Source organism: Panthera onca, chromosome B3, assembly GCF_046562875.1.
Source record: "Panthera onca isolate mPanOnc1 chromosome B3, mPanOnc1 haplotype 2, whole genome shotgun sequence".
Lineage (NCBI taxonomy): Eukaryota > Metazoa > Chordata > Mammalia > Carnivora > Felidae > Panthera > Panthera onca.
Genome location: NC_138344.1, coordinates 38,969,810 through 38,991,756, shown reverse-complemented (window position 1 = coordinate 38,991,756; position 21,947 = coordinate 38,969,810). Strand labels below are relative to the sequence as shown.

The following is a 21,947-nucleotide window of genomic DNA, read 5'->3' as shown; positions in this document are numbered from 1 at the left end:
ATAGTGAAGTCAGGTTGGGGACAGGTTAGCTACTTCATAGGCTTTACCTGGCCCGAGACACCCAAAAAGGGGACTTTACATAAATGCCCAGCTGTTCTGACACTAATTAAGGCTTCCCCTCAGAGGCTGCCCAGTCCGGATAGCAGAGGTTTAATTACAGCTGCAGCTGGTAATTAAGAAGCAGCACCTAGATCCTTCCACGACTGTGTCAGCACACCGGACTCTGCTGGCACTCGCTGCAGGTGGGGGAAAGGCCTAGCAGGGAACTTTAGGGCCAGGCCAGCAAAATGCAGTCGGACAGACCCCAGATCCCGTGTCCTCTTGACCAAGGTGCCTGAGCACAGCCATACACAGCTCCCCCATCCCCACGCACCTCCTGATTTGTCTTTCACCCCCTTGACTCTCCCTTGCTGCCGCCCCCAGAGCAATTGCCACCGTGACCCTTCAAGGCCCTCATGAGATTGTCCAGGATCTTCCGTGTGGTGCTGAGGGTCCAGCCCCAGCCCCACGCAGCCCTCTCGAGTACCACTTCTCCCACATTTCCTGCACTCTGGCCCCAGAGGCCTGCTGACGATGCCCTGATCCTGTCTGCTCTTTCCCACCTCTGCTCACACCAGTGCCTCTGCCACAAAGTGCCCTCTTCACACCAAGAACACAGACAGCAGGGGCACCCGGGTGGCTCGGTCAGTTGAGCGTCCGGCTTCAGCTCAGATCATGATCTCATGGTTCATGAGCTCAAGCCCCACATTGGGCTCACTGCCATCAGCACAAAGCCCACTTGGGATCCTCTGTCTCTCTCTCTCTGCCCTGTCCCCCACTCATGCGCTCTTGCTTTCCCTCAAAAATAAATAAACATAAAACAAGAACACCAACAGCAGTAGCTACCATTTACTGAGCCCTCACTGTGTGCCAGGTCCTGCCCTGAATGCTTTCCTGGTGGGAACTCCTTTAATCCTCACGACAGCCCAAACGGGCAGGAACTTAATACAGCCCTGCCTTATTTTACAGAAGAGGAAAACCGAGGCAGAGAGAAGCTAACTAACATGCTCAGAGAGTCACCCAGGAGAAGAAATGGGATTTAAAACTCATGCTCTGTCTTGGGGCGCCTGGGTCGGTCAGTCGGTTAAGCATCCGGCTTCAGCTCAGGTCGACCTCGCGTTTTTTGAGTTCAAGCCCCATGTCGGGCTCTGTGCTGACAGCTCAGAGCCTGGAACCTGCTTCAGATTCTGTGTCTCCCTTTCTCTTGCTGCCCCTCCCCTGCTCACACTCTGTCTCTCTCTCTCTCTCAAAAAATAAACATTTAAAAAATTAAAAATAAATAAAAATAACAAAACTCATTCTCTGTCTTAACCATTGCCCATCTCCTGCTCTCCTGGCAAGTTCCCACTCACCTTTGAGATTCTGCTCAAAACTAACCTCCTTCAAGGAGTCTTTTTGGATCTCCCTTCCCCCTTCAATTCCCCAGAGTTATAGTTGCTTCTCCCAAAGAGGTCTCTCAGTGCTCAGGGTCTATTTCATTCACCCACTTTCTTACTCCCTCATTCAGTAATTATTCAGCACTAAGTGCCAGGCACTGTGCCTGGCCCTGGGACTAACCCGTGTAGGACACATGGTCCCCCTCCTTCGGGAACTCACTTGTGAGTGGGATAGACATGCAAGGCAGTATCACAACCAGTGGGGCAGAGTGACAGATGGTGCTCTAGAGTTCAATCGGGGGAATCCGAAATAGGTGCTAACAGGAGCAGTGTCCAGAGAACCCCCCGGGCCTTGGTGCCCTACCGTGGATTCACTTGTTCAACAATTCTTTATGAGGACCTGAAAAGCACTAGTAAGTGATGGAGAGCAAATGTTCTGTTTGCTCACCGGAAATGAATGAATCTGCAGCAGGGTTAAGCATCAGTATCTTATGAGTTTGGTTAGTGTGCATCATCAGCTGGAGCTCAGCCACTTGAGGCATCCTAAATCAATGTTCTAAGCCCACAAGACTGGGGAGGAGATCGTAGTGGCTGCACCAACTTTGGCCACTCAGTGAGGATGTGTTGGGGCAGCTAAACAGCCATTACTCCTCCCCCCGCCCCCCACCAAACACACACACACACACACACACACACACACACACACACACACACCCCAGCCCGGTGACCCTTGGTTTCCTTGCCTACTTATTTAAAGTGTGCTTATCATGCTGTGTTAGAACTTAAGTGTATATATTTCCCACTAGACTGTATGCTTCTTATTCATCCCTCTATCCCCAGGACTCCATAGTGCATTCAAGGCATAGATAGGTAATAAATGTTGATGGATGGATGGATGGATGGATGGACAGATGGAAGAATGGATGTTGTTCTAGGCAGCAAAGCTCAGCACCAGGTGCTGGTGATCTGGGGGAGAAGCATCAGCACTGGTTCTGGTCCTGTCAGCAGGCTGCATTCTCTGGGGAGCCTCCTAGAAGGTCAGCAGGGAATGATTTTTCCTAGTAGCTACGTGGAGAGGCTTTCAGACAGGACCCACATCTCTGTACACACGTGTGCGCGCACACACACACACACACTTTGATCCTGGCAGGTCATCCTTGCACCCACCTTTGCAAAATTCTGAAATCAAATCAGTTTGTCTTCCGTCCCTTCCTCTTCCTACAAACCTTTTCACCTGCCCTCTTGTCCGGCCCCACTTCTCTCTTCTGGCTGCAGGTCCCTCCCACCGAGAGGAAACCCTCTGCAGGGGGGGAAGTGAAGGACTAGAAGTAGCATAGATCTCAACTCCTGGGCCGCACTTATCCACCGGACAAGGCACTTAGCCTCCCTGGCATCAGTTTCCCCTGCTGTGCAAGGGCGGTGGTAACACTCCTCCAGTCTGTCAGGCGTGAGTGATATACCGTAAGGGAAAGTTCAGGGTAAACCACCAGACGTTACACCGTTTTATTATTGTTGTTCGAAGCTAGCCCTCAGTCCACGAAAGCACTGCCCTGAACGTCACTGGGTCTGGTTATAAAGCCCCCCCGACTCCACCGCTCGCTATAAAACAGGTACAGTTCCAGTGACATGGAGAAAGGGCTGATGAAGGCCCCTCCTGCTACAAAAATGCCCCCAAAATATAATTTACAACTAAAAAACCAAAAATGTAGATATCTGCGCTCTAAGGAGAGAAAGGTAAACCGCCAAGTGTAAGAAAGAGCAGTGAGTCTACAGGAGGGACAAAAGGGCAGATACTGAAGCTAAGGTAGGCCAGGGAGCATGGGACCTAGCTAGCCGCTGCCCGCAGCCCCCAGTCCCGGCTAGGAGCCTGGGGTTTAACACCCACACAGGGACAGATGGCCTTGGGACTTACCAGCTCCATGTAGGGGAAACTTGAAAATACGGCCCACCGGCCACATGAGAAATAAGGGATTCCGGATGAGCAGAAAGTCTTCCACAAGAAACAAGAAACCAGGAGGGGGGGATGGAGAGTGACCGTTTAATGGGACCAGAGTCTTCTTCAGGGGTGATGAAAAGGTTTTAGAACTAGACAGAAGTGTCAGATGCACAACGTTACCAATGCACTAAGTGCCACTCTCCTGCACGCTTCAAAATGGTCAATACCATTAGCCATTGTGTCGTGTGAATTTCGCATCTTTTTTTTAAAGGAAAAAGCAAAAAAAAAAACAAAAACAAAAACCCCACGCCTTCGCCACAGTTCCAGCCTCAGCATGGAATCCCAAACCAAGAGATCAGTGCAGAGACTGGTCGTGAGCCAGTGAACAACAGTCGTGTGCCTACTAAGAAAACGCAGAACTCATGGGTGGGGCACATGCACACCCCAGGGCGTGGGGAGGAGAAAAAAAGCTCAAGAGTTCGCAGCGATAAAGAAGGAAAAAAAAAAAAAAAAAAAACAAGAAAAAAGAAACTACAACCTATATGGGGAAACAATCCATCACAAGGGAGAGTCAGCTATCTCCAAAAACAGCAGAACGGATACTCTGAGCTAACCAAACTCAAGGACCCAAGATGGAACTATCTTGACTCTATAGCATAGCTCAAAATAGAACCATCTGAAAGAGACCATCAATATGTCTCACATAGTTAAAGTAGTAAGCAAAGGATTAGAATTCATAATGAAAACACCTAGGCGGCTCAGTTGGTTAAGCTCCAACTTCAGCTCAGATCATGATCTCACGGTTCGTGAGTTCGAGCCCCACACGGGGCTCACTGCTGCCAGCACAGAGCCCGCTTTGGATCCTCTGTCCTCCTCTCTCTCTGTGCCTCCCCTGCTCACTTTCTCTCTCTCTCAAAAATAAAAACATTAAAAAAAAAAAAAAAAAAGAACAGGACACTACAGAAAAAAAAAAAAAAGCAAACCTGTAGATCCGAAGGAAAAACAGAATACTCCTAGGAATGAAACATGCTATTGTTGAAATGGAGACCTCAACAGACAGGGTAATTAGCAGAGCCAAAGGATTTGAAAAATGGATCTGAGGAAAATTTCCAAGATACAGCATGGAGAGATAAGGAGATGGAAAAAGAGAGCCTAGGAGAGAGGAAGTGGAATGAGTATCCAACATTTTGGCACTTCAACAGGAGAAAACTGAGCGAATGAAGGACAGGGGACGTTTGAAGAGCTATGGCCGAGAATTTTCCAGAATGGATAAAGGACATGAAAATTTAGCTTCAAGGGATATATACGTCTGAGGAGCAAACAGTGTGAATGAAAGCAACTCCACACCCACACAAGCGTTAGCCCGCAAAGACGAGGTCCAGAACACGACAGAAAAACATCCTCAGACCCTGAGGGAAGATCACAGAGAACCTAGAATTCCACAGGCAGCTAAAGCACCACTCAGGAGTGAGGGTAAAACAAAGGCGTTTTCAGACAAGTAAAGCATACGAGAGGCGTTCGTTCACGGACCCTCCCAGGAAAAACCCCTGAACACAGATGGCCCTTCGAGAAGAATGAGGCCAAATCTAGCAAGGAGTGAGACCCAAGGAGAGATGAAGAGCAAGCCAATCAGTAAACCGGAGCTGAATTCACAGTTAAACAACAATCCGCTGTAAAAACAACTGCGATCATAAGACAGGGGTACTTAAATCCCAAAAATGGTGTGAGGAGTTTGCTGGAGTTAGTTAAATCTTAAGCACGGACCGGGTGCCCTCAGTGCAGCCAGTATCCCAGATCGTCCCCTGCCGGCTCCCCCTTAGCCATCCCAGGACATGCACACTGAGCCGGAGCAGTCTCCCTTCCAGGAGGCTTAGCAACCCCCTCCCCCACCCCTCCTGCACCCCTCTTCCGCCCCCAATCAATGGTGGGAGTGGGGAGGGCTGCTGGTGTGGGGCCCGTCAGCCACTTGCCTGGAGCTTCATTCCTCTACTTCTTGCTTAGGATGAAACCCACACTGCGGGGAGGCTGGCTCTGGGATTCCAAGCATCCAGTGAGAGGGCTGGAGGACACCACTTAGGAAGTCTGGGGGCATTACCTCCTCCAGGAAAAGGAAAAAGGGGAGGGAGGGAGGGAGGGAGGGATCAGGCAGACCAGTTCCCCCTCCTTGCTGGCTACTCTGAAGCAGGCCCTCTCCTCTAGCCCATCGAGAGAGGGCCTGACTACCAATGGGATGCACCTGCTAAGCAATCTGCTTTCCCACCATCCTCGGCAGTTTTCAAAGTGTGGTTCCCAATGAGCGTCACCTGGGAACTCGTTAGAGAAGCACGTTCTCTGGCTGCCCAGCTCCAATCTTTGAATCTGAGACTGGGGCTGGGGCTCAATGAGTCTGTGTTCAAACGTGTCTTCCAGGGGAATCTTCTACTAGGTTATCAGGTGTTCGAGAACACACGTGAGTGAATTGTGATTACCACGGCATCTGTAGGGTGATAAGCCCTAATACTGCTCACTAAATATTTCTGACCCGCCAGAGCTCTCTTCTCTCTGCCATGGCAACCAGCAACACTGCAAAGTTCGTGCTCCAGCAGCCTGGGTCCTGGGGCGAGCAGGCCCCAGCCAGCCAACAGCGGTCATGCAAAATGAGCAAGGAAGAGAAGTCTATTGTTTTAAGCCACTGGGATTCAGGGTGTTTGTTACTGCATCATAACCAAGCCCATCCAGTCTGATACAACCTAACATTTTCAAAGAGCAGAGTTTCCCCAAATATCTCAAACACCACCGCCTACGTGACAAAACCGGCTCTGTGAGGCAAAGGTGCCCTCTGGCCTGTCTCACGAGAAAGGAGAAAGAGAGAAGTGCCATTTGGGTCCAATGATCCTTAGGAAATATGGGACTCAGCTGTATCTGTAGCTAAGGGAGAGGGTGGGCAGTTCTGGTGCAGAAGGTTCTAGAAGGGCTGCCAAGGCCTCTGGGATATGGACGGCAGCTCTGGGGCAGAGGAAATGGCACAAAGAAGAGAAACAGTAGTGCCACCCTGCATGTATCAAGCTCTATGCATTTCAGGATCTTTACTCCTTCCACCCACAGGGATGATCCATCCTATGCCATGGGGGGTCCAGAGAGGCAAAGCGACTCGCCCAAGACTGCACATCTAGCTGGTGGCAGAGTCAGCCACGGCTTTTACTCCCGGGCCGGTGTCCTCCTACTATCTGCTAAGAAACGGGCTCCAAAAAGGCCGTTTTGGAGGGAAGATGATGCCCTCCTACCCCTACCCAGAGCATGGGTAATATTCTCGTGCCTCAGTCCTGAGGCATTAGATGGGTTCTCACCAGGTTCTGGTGAATTCGGGAGTTTCTCTGGTCCCCAAGGGGTGGAGAAGGAGAACTGGAGAGGGAGGGGGCCGCAGGGCATCGACTCCTGAATGCTTCTTCTGGGTTTGCAAAGCTTCTCATCTGGCACCCTGGGCACAATCCCTCACTTGACCGCTACCATTTTTCCCTCATGCAAGTTCCCTGCCCCTGGGGTCTCCACTCGCTCCTGGACAGCTGGCAAAGCCTGCGTGAGGGCTGGCTGATCCCCCTCCTTTCTTCCCATTGCAATAAGCGGGAACGAAAGAATGCTAGTAATGGCCAACACTCACCTGTTTACGGGTTCAACTGTCTCCCTCCCTAAAATTCATATATTGGAGGCCTAACCCCCAAATCTTCAGAATGTGACCTTATTTGAAGATAGGGTCTTATAGAGGTAATCAAGTTAAAACAGGGTCATTCGGGTGGGCTCTCATCCAATCTGACTGGTGTCCTTACAAAAAGGGGAAACCTAGAGCGACACAGACACAGAGAGAAGGCTGTGTGGGGAATGGAGTTACCAGAAGCAAGGAGAGGGGCCTGGAACAGATCTCCGGTCACAGCCCTCAGAAGGAAGCAACCCTGCTGACATCCAGATTTGGACTTGTAGCCTCCAGCGGTGTGAGCCAGCACACTCCTGGTGGGGAAGCCCGCCAGGCAGTGCTGCTTTGCAAGGGCGGCCCTGGGAAATGAATGACTGCCTCCCCCAACCCCTCCCCCAGCCAGATCTGCCTCCCCCATTCCCCCACCCCCGTGGTCTCAGGCCAGCTGCCTCCGCGCCTTTGCTGACGGGGTTCCCTCTCTCCCAACCACACCCAAAGATACCATTCCATCCAGCCCAAACCCTCACGAAGCCCCCCGAGTGACGGCAGGTCACAGCATGGTCTCCCGCCTAGCGTGTCCGGTCTGTGGGTTCCTCCCCACATTCTTCTCCGGCTGTTGTCCACGGATTTTTCTGCATGTGGCCTGGCCTTCCCAACAAGACCGTAGGTTCCACGAGGGCAGGAGCTATTTCTACCCCATCTCTTCTATCCCAAGGCACAGCACCGTGGGTGGGCCACGATAGGCGTCTAATAAATGCTGGTGGCACACCCTTCAAGGGCTTCTCCCGTCACTCTTCTGTCAAGAGCTGACGTCTCATTAACTCTCGCTAAGTGGGCATGGCTGAAGAAGACAGTCTCTCCATTCCACTCGGTTCTACTTTATCAAGATGCTCGTTGAAGCATCTGCAACTCTGGGGGCATGTATCTGTGTGCCAGATCATCTCTCTCTGCTAGGGCTGCAAGCCCCTTGGGGTAGCAACCATCTCTCATGCGCACCCAAGTGCGTAGGCAACAAGTCGACAAGCAACAGTGTCAATCGAATGGATAAACATGAACACATGGCAGAAATGATTTACCAGGGTTTCAAAGACTCTGTGAGGGATGTGAGGGATCCATGAACCCACTGCAACTGTGTGCAAAGGAAGGGCTGTGTGTGTGTGCACATAGGTTTATATATGTCATGTGCATTTTCCCAGGGAGAGGGTCCATGGTGATCTGGAGAATTAAAACAAAAGCCAAGAGTGAAAAAAATGTTAAGACCCAAAGCCATGGAGTAAGGGAGCTGACATTTTTTAAGCCCCTACCCTGTGTCTGGTGGTAGAGGTTATTACTATCCCCATTTTACATGAGTGGAAACTGAGGTTCCAAGAGGTGACGTCTTGCCTAGGCTCACAGAGAGGGCAGCAGCCCATCTGAGAGGTTCACGGCAGCCTCCAGAGCCAAACAACCTAGGTTCAAATCCCTGTTCTGCCACTTTCTAGCTGTACGACCCTGGTCAAGTTACTTACTCACTCTGTGACTCAGTCTCTCCATCTATAAGATAGGAGAAGTAAGAGTACCTACTTCAGAGGGCTGTTGTGAGAAGCTGATCCATGAATGCACATGAAGTGACCGGAACGGCGCCTGGCGCAGGGGGTGTGCTCTGAAGAGGATGAGGAGGAGCATAAAGAGGAAGAAGCTGGGAGGGACAGAGCTGAGACTCAAACCCAGGCCTGTGTGACTCTTGCCCCTCTGGGTCAGCACTACCAGTACCCCGCATGCCCCAGTGCCCCATCCCACTGCTGAAACTCTCCTGTCCCCCTTCAGAAAAAGCCTTCAGTCCTAAAGTTGGCTTTTCTCGCTGGCTTCCTGGAGGTGGCCTGGCCTGTGGCCACCAGCTCAGCAGGCAGTACCTGGCCGTTACATAAGGAGTAGGTAGGAGGTGACAAGCTGCCGTTCCCAGTCAGCAAGACCGGGCCTGTGCAATCAGGACACTTAGTGTTTCTGCCCTGGTCTTCATTTTCCAAGAGCTTTACCAACACCCGCTAATGGAAATTAGAAAAGAAATGTGCTCATCTGTTCCTGGAGCCCCGTGCTGACATCTGAATTCCCTCTATCATTTCCCTGGGTCCATCTTGGTGCCCTGAGCCCCGAAGGGCCACTCACATCCATTCTGCTTAGGCTTTATGAGTCCTCTGTCACCCCCCCATGCCTGGCTCTCGCTCTCCTCCAGGCAGACAGAAGAGCAGTAAAGCTTGGTCTTGATCTCACATCTACACCCAGGTCCCCATAGGAACGCCATCCCAGGTGATGTGCCAACCAAGGCCTTGTCCCAGCCCGGTCCTCTGCCCTGCTCCTGAGAAACAGCCTTTTGGGGATGGCTTTGGGTATCTTTGTATTTTTCCTGCAAAACCATCATCAGTGAACGCATCTGTGGGAGCATTTTTCATTCGTTCCTATAATGCAATTAGAATCGAGTTTCTCCAGCAAGAGGGGATACGTAACATCAGCAGGGGAAAATTGTCATTTCGTTCCCAACGCCAACACGCCCACCCTGCCCAAACTGTCTCTCTGGTGCTGGCTCACTCTACCCACCCAAAGGGCAAGGAGAATGCTAACAAGGAACATCACTCTCCAAATCTGCCTCCAAATGAAGAGGCAGAAGTTTTGGGGGTGGATTCCCCTATGTCATTAATAGTGGGGGGCTCCCAGCTTCTCTGACACTCTCCCACAGTGGCAACCCTCTACTGCCCACAGGAGAGCCCCATCCTGGCCCCATTACACCTGTCAGAGGTGGTGGGAAAGAGTCCATTGGACTCCAACAGGGCCCTGGAGTCATTCTTCCTGAGAGGTGAAATGACTTGCCCAAAGCCACATGCCTCAGAAGCTGGGACCAGAACTCAGATCCGCAGGTTCCTGGGTATCTCCCACTGCACAGAACTGCTCCCCCACCCCCACCCAGAGGGCCTGAAGCTGCCAGAAACTCAGCCCTTGACTCTCTGGGGACACCAAGAGCACTGAGCCACTGCAGACAAACAGGGGGAGAGGTTCCATGTGTCTTTCATGCACCCCCCCTTGTTTTCAGTGTCTCCCGATCAGTTTTGGAAACCCCCCCACTTCCTGGAACCGGCCCCCTGTGATCTGTCTTACTCTTGCTATCCTCCTTCTAGGTACTATGGTCTTGCTATCCAATGATCCAGCTTGCCTTCCTTCCTCCCTTCCAATCTCTATCCATCCATCCATCCATCCATCCACTCATCCATCTCGTCACCGTTTATCCATTCAAGTCTCCTTCCATCCGACAAAGCCTTCTGGAGCCCTTCAGATCTGTACCAGCCACTCAGCCCTTCTTCCCCACTGCTCCTCAGAGCACCCTCCCCGGAAGGGTCCACTTCTCTCCTGACCCTACCAAAGCCTGGAACTGACCTGCTTCCATTGATCCCATGTGATCCCACGCAATGTGTTTATACCAGACCCATGATCCCCTCAGAGCCAGCAGCAGGCAGGGACTTCTGGAGCGCTCGGGTCGGCTGAGGCCTGCTTACCTCCCTTCTCTGTTCTCTCCCCTCGCCTCCCAACCCCAGCGAGGCCAGAACAGAGGCGGCCCCTACGTACGTATGCAGAAGTCTCCATTCTCGTAGTAGCCAGGGCAACACTGGGACCTGCGCCGGTACATGGTCCGGAGGCCACGCCGATACGCCGTCTTATAACTGATCCTAAGGCACAAGGGAGAAAGCCACTTGAAAGTATTGAAAATCAATCACTCCCGTTAGAATGATATTTGTGTTAAGCTACATGGAGGATGCCATTCAATAATTACTTTAAAATGCATGGCGGCTTCAAATATGAAGGAACACAATAAAGAAAAATCGATGGCTGCATCTGGGCCATTGTGATGCAGAATGTATTACTGACGCGGCGTTTGCTACACCTGCTGACTTTCCCAGGTCTCTTCAGCGTGATATTGAACAGGGTTTCGGAAGATACTTTCTGGGGTACTTGTGGAAGGTGACCGGGGCGGGGGGTGGAGGGGCTCTCCTAAAACCCCCCAGAGGAGCTCATAGGGTGACCTAGACCGGAGGTGTGGGCCCCGAGAGTGTCTGCCCCAACAAGCAGACTGCTCACGGCTTCCTAGGGACTGGTCCACACACCTGGAGAACCAAAACGGGGTCAGCAAAGGGTCCCCTGAGTCTGACTCAGTCCCAGGAAGCAGATTAACCTCCGTCACCCCAAAATAACATGTCCTCGTCCCTCGGAAGGCTCAGAACTGACCGCTGGCCCTGCAGAGGAAGAAACTAAGGCCCAGGGAGCAGGAACTCTGGACTGGAAGTCAGAGACTTGCATTCCCGTTCTTCTGCTGACACAGATGTTGACACTTCCTCCTGTGCCAGAGATTTATAGGCGAAATCTCATTCCATTCTCTGCCCAAGGCAGGTAGCATTACTATGTCACCTTTATTTTATTTCCCTTTTAGGGTTTTTTATTCTTGTCTTATGTATCCCTCTTCTGTTTTATGGATGAGAAAACTGGTATTCAGAGAAGTTAATGACTCGCTCAAGGTCACACAACGGATCAGTTTCAGAGCCAAGATTCGAACCCAAATCAGTCTAATTTCAGTGCCCCCAGGTTTCCCTTATTGTCCTGTGCCAGTTCCCACAGGGCGGCTGGCTGGCCATACAGGAAGGCCAGAGTGAGGAGGAAGACCAGGTAAATGGATGGTGGGTGGAATGAGTCCTTAAGAGGGAGTCAAAATGGGGTACTGACAGGCAAAGCCCCTTCCTCACACACAGGGTCAAAATGGAAGAGACTGAAATGGCCATTAAAGGCCAGAGAGAGGAAGTAACTCCCCAAGGTCATGACATGTGACTACGACTCAACCCCAAGTCCTTGGGCCTTGAAGCCAGAGCCCCTTCACTTCCCCCACCAACACCCCAGGGGAGCCTTCCCTGCAGACCCCTCCCCAGTGGGCAGAGCATCAGGGACCAGACATGGGAGACGCCTACAGCCTGCTTTCCATGGAGGGTTAGGCCAACGTAGGAAGGGAGTCCCACAGCACAGGCTGGGCCAGCCCTCCCAGTCCTTAAAGCCCTCGCTTTATGACAAATGACAGTGCAGGGCTTCTGGGGAAATCTATGATATTTGGGAATGTCGTAAACTAAGGGCATTCTACTTTGTCAAAAGCCCATAATGGGAAGTAAGCCGGCCTCACAGTGAGGCTACTTCCGTGACACAGGAAGGCAGCTCCTGGCAATTTCAGGGGTGGTGTAGGCCTCTCAGATAAAGAACGAGGTAGGGCTGGCTTAGATTTCATCCAACCCGGTCGCCGTACCACACAGGCTTATCCCTCAGCTCTTCCAGTGGCGGGGGGGCGGGTGGTCTTGGCACCGTGAAAGCCTGCCGGGACGGAGATGTCTCCCATGGCTTTGGTCTGGGAGACCCTTGCTTGCTCCCAGCACCGGGGTGGGAAGCAGGAGAGGGAAGGGGCCAGGGCCCAGGCTGTCGGAAGAAGGGTGCTACCTTTAAAGAAACCATTCTGCACTGAGGCAGACTGATGGTGCAGCTGTCAGCACACACACTCTAGGTCATCAGGAAAGCTGCAAGGCGACTCAATGATTTAGCAAAATAATTCATGTTCCAGGAATGCAGCCTATTTTAATAAGCAGCCACTCACTCGCCTTCCCCCCGGCGCTGATGGATAGCATCCCTGGCCTCCAAGAACCCAACAGAGCCACACCTCAGAGCAAACTTGACTCTGGCACAGGGTCTGACAGGGCTCATGGAGGGAGGGAGGCTTCTATTTCCGCCTCCATCTTTGGCTGGGGCCACACGCGGCTACCTTGGCACAGCTGAGGAAGTTGGAAGGGGGCATTGGGCCCCACCTCCTCATTTCACAGTCAAGGGCGAGGGGAAGGGGATGTAATAATGGCTGAATAGCTCCTATGGGGTCAACCTTCCTGCAAACAACTATGAAATCTGGGGGAAATATAAAAAAAACAACTACCAGAAGGTGCTAGAGAGAGAACAAAGGTGGGTACTGGAGGGAAATACACACTTGGGAAAAAGGAAATGACACTGGGCAAGGTGAGCCCAAGTTCAGGACCCAGTCAACAAGGACTCCGGACGGCTACAATTCAGAGAGAAGGCACCCGGCCTTACTGGTTTGAAGCACCACAAGACAAGTCCAGCAACTTGAAAAGTGAAAATTGAAACCCCGCTCAGAAAAAAGAACAGCAAAGAGGAAGCCCCATATTCGTTACAAAAGTCTCTGTCCAAACTCCTGGCCCCTGAATTATGTGTGTGGAGGACAGGTCCCACACAGTCCAGCTAAGACTAAAAATACTGAACGGGAAATTGATTGTAGCCAGGTTAACTGATAGCTAAAACAAAACAATAACAACAACAACAACAACAACAAATCAATACTCTTGGTTGGAATATAACAGAACTCAGTCTCTACAGTCTCTGCTGTTTATAATGCCCAGAATATAATTCAAAATGACTAGACATAAGAAGAAACTGGAGGGGCGCCGGGGTGGCTCGGCCAGTTAGGTGTCTTGACTCTTGGTTTTGGCTCAGGTCGTGAACTTACAGTTGTGAAATAGAGCCCTGTGTCGGGCTCCATGCTAGGCATGGAGCCTACTTAAGATTCTCTCTCTCTCTGTCTCTCTCTTTCTCTCTCTCTCTCCCTCTGCCCCTTCCCTGCTCACACATGCTCACTCACGCTCTCTCTAACTCTCTCTCTCTTGCTCGCTCTCTCAAGAAAAGGGAAACTAGAAAATATCACCTATATTAAAGAAAAGACAACCCATGAAGACCAACCCTGAAGTGGCCCAGATGTTGGAATTAGCCAGTAAGGGTTTTAAAAGCAGCTATCGTGTCCTACACTCAGACATGAAAACCAGGACTTTGGCTTTTCAGCGTAGAGCAAATTTCCCCAGCCACACTGCTACCCACCGTGATTTAGGCATAAACCACAAAGAGGGACTAGGCCCAGGAGGAGGAAGCAAAAGGAATCTGAAACCAACACAGATGCTGAGCAACTAGGAAAGAAACCTAAGGGATGGCGTCCCCCTCATTCCCCCGCTTACCCTCAGATAATAGTGCCACCTTGCCCGGATCTAACAGCTCGCTTTTTTCCATCTTCCCCTGTATTTTTCCCAGTATTTTCACATCCCTGACCTCACTGGACCCTGTGAGTAGGCAGGGCAAGGATCACTGTATGTTTGATGAGCACACTGGGAATCCCAAAATAAAGCAGCTTGCCCAGGGTCATCCAACAAAACGTGTTCTCTTCCTTCCTCTCCTCTCTCCCCCAGCAACATGAGAGAATGGCGTGACCTGCGGGGGGCGCTGCAGACAAGGGAGCAGGAGCCCCGTGCAGTCATTTAGACTGAGTGTCTCCCGTGGGCAGCCTGCCAAGGTGCCGAGGGGGTGCCAAGTCCTATCCTGAGCTCAGTTCTCCAAACCAGAGGCCCTGGCATGGGGCTACCCCTGCTCTGAGGTTTCTGTCTTAGGTTGTATTTCCCCTTGAAGCTGACCCCGAGGCAAAGATTCAAGGACAAGGAGTTTATTGGGGAGGTAACGTAAGGAAGCCCTGGGAGGGGAGAGGGAAAAAGAGGGTGGAAGAGGCAGCCAATTCAGGGTATGCTGGGATATGTGTAGAATACGCCTCAAAGTTTTCCCCTCTGCCCTCCAGTGAGGGAACCAGGGGACTTACCCACCGACTCCCCACCTCTCGTTGGGTGAGAGACGCCCCCAAGGGCAGGAATTCTCTAGCACTTCTGCCCTACCCTGCCCATAAGCTTCTCTGGCCAGATAGAAGCCCTCAGCAGGGACTCTCAGATGGCAGTGCATTGACTACGGCTGCTACAGGAGACTCTTACTACCCGGCACAAAGCCACACTCTGAGGGCCCAGCACCCCCTCCCCAGCCCACCCCCCGAGAGAGGTACTCACCGGTGCCTGGTGCACTTGAACCAGCTGAGGATATCTGTGCACCGCGTGTAGTAGATCTGGTCGAAGGGGTGTGCGTATGACTCCTGGACGGTCACCGCATAGCTGAAAGTCAGGCGGGAGGACGAAGAAGCTATGGTCAGCACTTGAGAGGCTCAGCTGGTATGGGGTCTCCTTCCCCAGGGGAGCCGGGCCCACAGCCACGTGTCCAGCCGCTCAAACCTCCCCTCACCCCGCTATCCTCCTCCTGCCCTGCATGCCCTCAGCAATGAAACCTCCCCGACCCCAGGCTGGATCCAAGGCACATCCCTTATTGCCCTTTGGCCCGGTTCATTTTCTGAAATTCCAGTTCATTTATCAGAGAATGAACGAAGCAGAGTTTAGGTTTATTCTACGTGGCTCTGGAAGGCAGAGCCAACAAGTTTCAACATACTTTGTGTGGGTCTCTATGGTTTTCAGCGCGTCTACAGGGAAGCCGACCCTTAGAGCAAAGTGGTCCCATTTCACAGCTGAAAAAGACTAAGGCTCAGGGAGAGGCCGGTTGCCCGGGCCACACAGCTGGTACCGATAACTGCGAATACTCATTAAAGGCCCTGTGTTAAGTGTTTGAGCTCATTTTAATCCTCACAATCTTCTAAGACAGGTGGCACTGCTAGTAGCCTTATTTTACAAACAGGGACAATGAACATCACAGAGACCAAGTGACCTCCCCAAGGTCACTTACCTTCCGCTCTCTTTTGTCTCCGGGATAGCTGGGGGAGCATCAAGGACATGCCCCAGATCCCCTAATCCAAGGAGCACCTCGTTATCCTGCCTGCTGGCTGTAAACCCGAACAGTGGGTAGAAGTCACAGAGGGGGGCGGATCTCAGCCTGACCCATATGTCTTTCTACCTGCCCGCCCCTGCCGGGAGTTGTATGAAAAGGCGGTCGAGCCGGGATGCTGAAGGGAAGATTCATGCTTGCTGTGCAGGCTGGGAGAGGGCCCCAGCTGAGACTTCAGGAATTCATTTTTATGTAGGTTGGTATTCCTCACTGCTTCCCCCCAGACGGCTCACTGACCTGGGCCAGATGGCTAGATCCAGGCTATAAAAGCCCGTCTGCTTTGCCTGAGGAAGCTCTTGGTTTGCTTGCAAGGGGGCTGAGCAGGCCGGCTCCCCGAGTGGGTCCACAGCAGGCTCTCTGATGCCCGAAAGGTCAAAGATCTAAAATTCAGAAAGCGGGGCCAGGAGCAGTCAGCAAGGCCCAGGGACTCGGGGGGCTGGGAAATTCTCTGGCTCTTTGAAGCACTGAGGATATGAGGGTCCCTGCTGAGCCTCTATCAGCCAGCAAGCAGCAATCGGAGACAGAGGCACACATCTGCGCAGACATGGGCCAAACGCTTTTTCATCTCCAGGCTCGGGGACACGGAGGCAGCTCGGCACCTACCCCTGACCTCCCACGGGCCCCTTCCAACTCTGAAATTCCACGATCCTATGCTCCCACAGGGCTACTGACTACCTCACTTAGGGCAGAAGAGTGACTGGATAAGCGTGCGTGGGCTCCGGGTCACCTTCGAACCCTGTCACTCGTTAGCCGCACGTCCTCAGACATGTTATGTAACTCACGGGAGGCTCCGTTTCCTCACCTGTAAATCCATGGCAAATACTGCCAAGGGCTTCGCGCAGTTACTGTGAGGACTAAGAAAGGCAACAAGAGTGTCCATCTCTCAGGGTGGTGGGAAGGTAAAGTAAGATAACAAGTAAAATTGTCAGCGCAAGATAACACACGTAAAATTTTTAATGGGTGCACCGTAAGCGTCCAATAGACGCTGGCCACCATTGCTATACGACTGCAATGGTTCACCTCCTGTGCTACACATTGAGGTATTTCCTCCCTGGCTGTGGCGGGGAGAGGAGGAGCCAGACCACACGAAGAATGGGCTCCCCACCTTTGCTACGCACTCGGGGACTCAGGCACCCCTTCCCGTCCCGACACAGACAGTGGGTGCTCAGAGAAGAGGCATCAGCCCGACAGACGGGTGAGGAGAGTATCATGGGGGGAACGGTCCCAGCTGTGCAGGGGGTCCCCTGGGCCGAGTGAGTCTGGCAGTGAGACCTTGAATCAATTCCAAGTCTCCGGGGCGAAGAGTGTGCCCCTGGTTTCATGGCTGGGCGGTTTAACACGCTCGCTTGCCAATATGCTAATGAGGGACCAGATTAATCTTGTAGAACTGGGCTTTACCAGCCAGCGGAGGTCTTTCCGCTGGGTTTAATGGTGGAGGGGCATAATTAACGAGGAGCCTGCCAGAAGCACTAATCCAGCTGAGAAAGTCTCCCTAAGCGGTCTCTGGGGACCAGGGCATGTTTCCGGAATGACGCAGACTAAATCTGTCCATATGTAGTAGGCAGTGGGGCTCAGGTGGGCAAGCCAAGAAGAAGAAGGCACCCGGTGTCATGGGGCACCGTCTGCGAGGCCTCCTCCGCCTTAAGGGTTGGAGAAGCACCAGGGGCCCCCAGACCTCACTTTAGCCATAGGGTCTGTCCTTGTCCTCCCATCAACTGATCACCTCTGCTGACAGCCCAATCAGCCTGAAATGCCAGCTCAGTGCAAGCTCAGTTCAGAGTGTTTTCCTATTCCCAGTTTATTAATGTCGCGGGGAGGGCGGGGGGTGAGGGCGGTTAGGAAATTAGAGAATTTGGTTTCAATTTGAACAGATCCACAGTTGGGACTCAGAAGAGGGAAGTGAGGATGGGCCCTGCCATCAGGGAAGGCTCCCTGGAGGAGACGGCCCAGTTAGAGGAGCTGGGGAAGGCAGAGAAGGGCAGACGGGAGGAGGTATCCTGGAGGTGGGGACATAGCACAGCCATCCTCAGGAAGCAACTATATCTCAGCCTCGGATCAGGTGGATAGTAGGGGGCTGTCGAGGCTGGGATCCGTCAACCAGGGAGGCTAGTGTACAACTTCACCTGACAGCTCTCTCACCCTCTGGGAAAGAAAGGTTTAAATTCACCAAGACCAGAAGGGCAAGAAGCCCGAGTCACCTCAGAGCCATGTGGAAAGCTTATGAAAAATGCATATCCCTAGGCTCTACCCCAGACCTGTAGAATCAGAGTCTCCGGGGCCAGGACCCAGAACACTCCGTTTTCCACGCCCACCTCCGGTGAGCCCGATGTGCTTTAAAGTCTGTGAGAACCGGTTCCTGCAAAGCCAGAGGCGTCACCAAGAAAAGACAACAATCGACTTTTGCGGTCGCGAAAGCCCTTTCGTGACACCGGTACCCCGATCCTCCAACGTGCCTGTGAGGCCAGGGTAATTATTCTCCCCACTTGACAGTGGGGAAGCAGCCTCAGGCTGGTTCAGACACTGCCCCAAAGTCCTACAGCTGCCAGGTGACAGACTGGAGTGAACCAAGGTCCTCTCGTTACAGACCTTGTGTTCTTCCCACTGTACCTAACAGGTGTCGGTTTGCTCCAGCGGACTCTGTGGGGACCCCCACGGAGCGCCCAGTCACTGCCGCACATGCTCATACTGGCGTAGGGGCACTCCCTCTGCGCCCCCAGACCCTCATCCCTCCAGGGCTTGGGGTGGCCTGGGCGGGGGGTGCCTTTCCCTGTCGTGGGGCCGGGACATTCACCCTCGCAAGCACGGAGCACGGCCAGCCCCACTCGCCTGTCCTCTACCATCTGCCTCCCCCACTGGGCCCTCATCTTAATTTTATTCATTTGATTTATTAACATCTAAGTGGCAGAGTCGTCCTGGTCAGCGCGGCCAATCAATTCCAGGGTTTAATTCGGTTTTTCCTGATTGGGTCTCCGGTCACTATCTTTCTGCTCACCAAAATCAATACTTTAACCTTGTACTTCAAAGTCAGGCTGTCTGCAGGGCCCTGGCCCATTCCCCACGGACCCAGTGCTGCAGCCAGGATGCAGCCGGCTCTTCTGCAGAGGCCCCGGGCCGCTCTTCCCCTGGTCCCCTCCTGCCCACACCAGGCGGGAAGCAGCAGCAACGGCATCTCAGCATCGGAGAATAGCACATCCGGATTGCGGTCACTCACCGCACCCCACCTGCCTGTGGACGGGCACTGAGCCCCGCTGGGCCTCTGGAAAATGGTCAGGGAGGGCCAGTGCGGGGAGGGACCGGAGTTCATTGCCATCTATCACACTGCATCACTAAGTCAACCCCCTCCCACAGCCCCGAGTCCCAGACAAAATCCATACTGCTTTGTCCTGTCTTCCAGCGTCTGTGCTGTGTCCCCAGCTGGACCACAGGCCCACGGTGGGCAGCTTCTGTACCTCCCGACTCCGCTTTTGTCCCAACAGTGCCAAGCCCAGGGTGAGGCCCTCGGGGAGTGCCTGGACATCTGAGATCCACATCTTACCTCTCCCAGTGGCTGCACACGTTGGGGTCCTCGGGGTTCAGGGAGAGGGCAGTTTGCAGGAGAGAGAAGACAGTGAGCCCTGTCACCGAGAGTGCCATCCCGGGCCCTGTGGGGGGTTGGGGGAGGGGACAAAGGAAGCAGCGTCATTAATCAGACCGTTTTCCCGGGCATCTGTTTGGCACGGAGACTTCTCACACGAAACAACAAAATAGACTTGCTAAGCAGACTAAGTTTCCCCCCGACGTCATGTAATGAGCATTTGATATTTCACACTCGCGGGCTTTGACTACACAGCAACACTCCACCAGCTCTGAGTAACCAGGGAGTGGGAAGCCTGAGTCAGGGAAAAGTTGAAATTCCAGGCCAGAGCTTCTGAAAGTTTTTTTGGCTCGTGGAACTCCTTTGAGAATCTCCGGAAAGTTCAAGAACTTCTCCCCAGAAAAATGCCCACATGCACAACATTTGGCTGCGATACCGGGGTGTCCTCAGGCCCCTGAGCCCATCCTTGGATGAAGAACCCCTGATCTTTAAATGCAACGTCCTCCCTCTGCCCGTTCTCCCTCATCTCTGGTATGCTTGGAGCATCCAATTCTCTCCCTACTCCTTCCTGCAAAGAGGAAAGAGAAGAAAGGTGTCTGCTGTGGCCAGAGCTGGGAAGCTGAGCTGGGAAAATCCTTCCAGACCACCCAGAAGGCTGGACCTTGCTTCTCTTGCTGCTATGGGGTATCAGTCTCTGACTCCCACACTGATGCACACATCACTCCCACCGAGGGACGAAGGCCTGGTGAGGGGCTTTGAGGAAGCAGCTCACAGAGTTTGATCCAGGCCCCTGAAGTGACAGCCTGTGGCAGGTGTCAAGTGTACCTACACAGATGTCAACCCCCCAGGCTCCTTCCTGCCCTGGCTCCAGGACCCCACGACCCTACAGCCTTAGAGAACTGTCCAGGGCTCCCACCTCTGGGGGCGGAGGTGGGGGGGTTGGGGGCAAAGGGGGAGGGAAACTCACCCCAGGGAGCTGGAATTCATATGTGCTCAAACATCAGCTCTAAAATGAATGAACACTGTGGCTCAGAAAGATAGCACTATTTTTCATGTGTACACAGATGCTATCGTGATTTGCTTAAAAGCTTTACTGAATTCAGAGTAGCTTCTCTTCTCCGTCTGACACACTAAAAAAACGCAGTTGCTAATAACTGGGGGCGGGGATGGTATAGAAAATATTTTGACGTTGGAAAGGGGTCCCCAGGCTTGAAATGGTTGAGGATCCAGTCCATTGGCCCTGAGCTCACTGATGAGGAAGTACTCACCCTACTCAGGGACAGACAAGAGTGACAGGGATGTCACACACACCCCCATCTGTACCTGGAGGGAAGCTAAAGAGAGCTCCTGTCTTTCTTCGTGAAAGGTTAAATGCTCTCCTCCCCATCCCCAGTAATTTCCTCACTAAACTCCTTCTTAGCAGCTCCTTCAAAGATAAACAAATTGTCACAAGTTCTGTACAACTGTGGGGGTCCAAATTAATGATTAATGAGGCTTTTCTGTTTGAGATCTGAAAACAATCTGGCTACACGTATTTTGGAAATCAGTTAGGAAAGAGAAAAGCAATTCTGGTGTTCCCGCTCAATTTGCAAAGTCCAGGAGTACGCAGGCCACAGCCACTCTTCTCCCCTCCCCACTCACACTCCCCCCCTACGTCCTCGGGGCCCCAAGGGGCCTCTCCACAGAGAGCTGGGCACAGCCTGGAGCCCACGCAGCACTGAGGCCGCAGGGCATTTCAGCCCGTTCCCCTCTGAGAAGAGGAACCACAGCCGATCCCGGAAAGAGTCTGCCCGGACGTGGCATCATGTTTTAGGGAGACTCATGTAGGAGAAGAATCCTCTTCCAGGGCAAGGGGGGCTGATCAGCCATCAGATAAATTAAATCAAGGAACAATGGAAGCGACACGGTGCTCCCAAAGGAACAGAGTCAGGATGCCAGCGGCCGAGAATGCCTCGTTCTGGTTCTCTCCACAGCCCTGTCTCATTAATTTGGTCACTCCTGTAATCTACAGCGATCTCCTGAGTGGACCTCCCGACCGCATCTTCAAACTTAGGAAGCTTAGAACATCAAAGGATAAAGCCACCTGGATTAGAAGAGAGTGTTCCTCTGGCCCCTTTGGATCCATGGTGACAGGAGAGGAGTGGGGGATGGAGGGAGCTGGATCGTTGCTAGAATTTGGGACATCTTTCCAAATGTTCCTGAAAACCTCCTCCCTGAGTCCGATCTGGGCAGGGCAGTTTAGCTGCCTCCCACCGGATATTGGGGCATAGAGGAGGGGGTGGGGGGGGGACGGGTGTTTGGATAAGCACCCAGGAAGAGGAGGCAAGGACCCAGGCAGTTCGGCGGCCTCTCTCCTCTGTCCATGTTGTGGCGTGAAGGCCAGCAGAGCAGGGGGGATTCGCACCCAACCCTTGAACAGCCCTGCCACCAGCATCCACGTGGTCCCCCATCTGAGGCCAAGTCTGCCTCTGTGGAAGTGTGGGAAGGGAGCTGAGAAGGACGGCCAAGGACGGCCAGCCTGAGCGTGGAAGGCTCCCCTCAGATTCCCTCACCCTCACGCTTTCTCCCAGAACCCGGCCCAATCTACAAGATGCAACCTTA

General features: G+C 52.8%; 1 protein-coding gene across 7 annotated transcripts in view; it reads right to left on the bottom strand.

Moving 5' to 3' along the window:
* MEGF11 (multiple EGF like domains 11) overlaps positions 1-21,947 on the bottom strand; it is a 351,328-nt gene that overhangs the window by 209,421 nt on the left and 119,960 nt on the right. For all 7 annotated transcript variants that reach the window (XR_009605913.3, XM_060618215.3, XM_060618217.3 and 4 more), the window contains exons 2-4: positions 19,308-19,413; positions 14,953-15,054; positions 10,613-10,713 (exon numbers count right to left, since the gene is read on the bottom strand). Coding sequence is in view for 6 of the 7 variants with exons in the window: in XM_060618215.3 (XP_060474198.1) it covers positions 10,613-10,713; positions 14,953-15,054; positions 19,308-19,405 (301 nt within the window). In the remaining variant the exon portion in view is untranslated. The remainder of the gene's footprint in view (positions 1-10,612; positions 10,714-14,952; positions 15,055-19,307; positions 19,414-21,947) is intronic.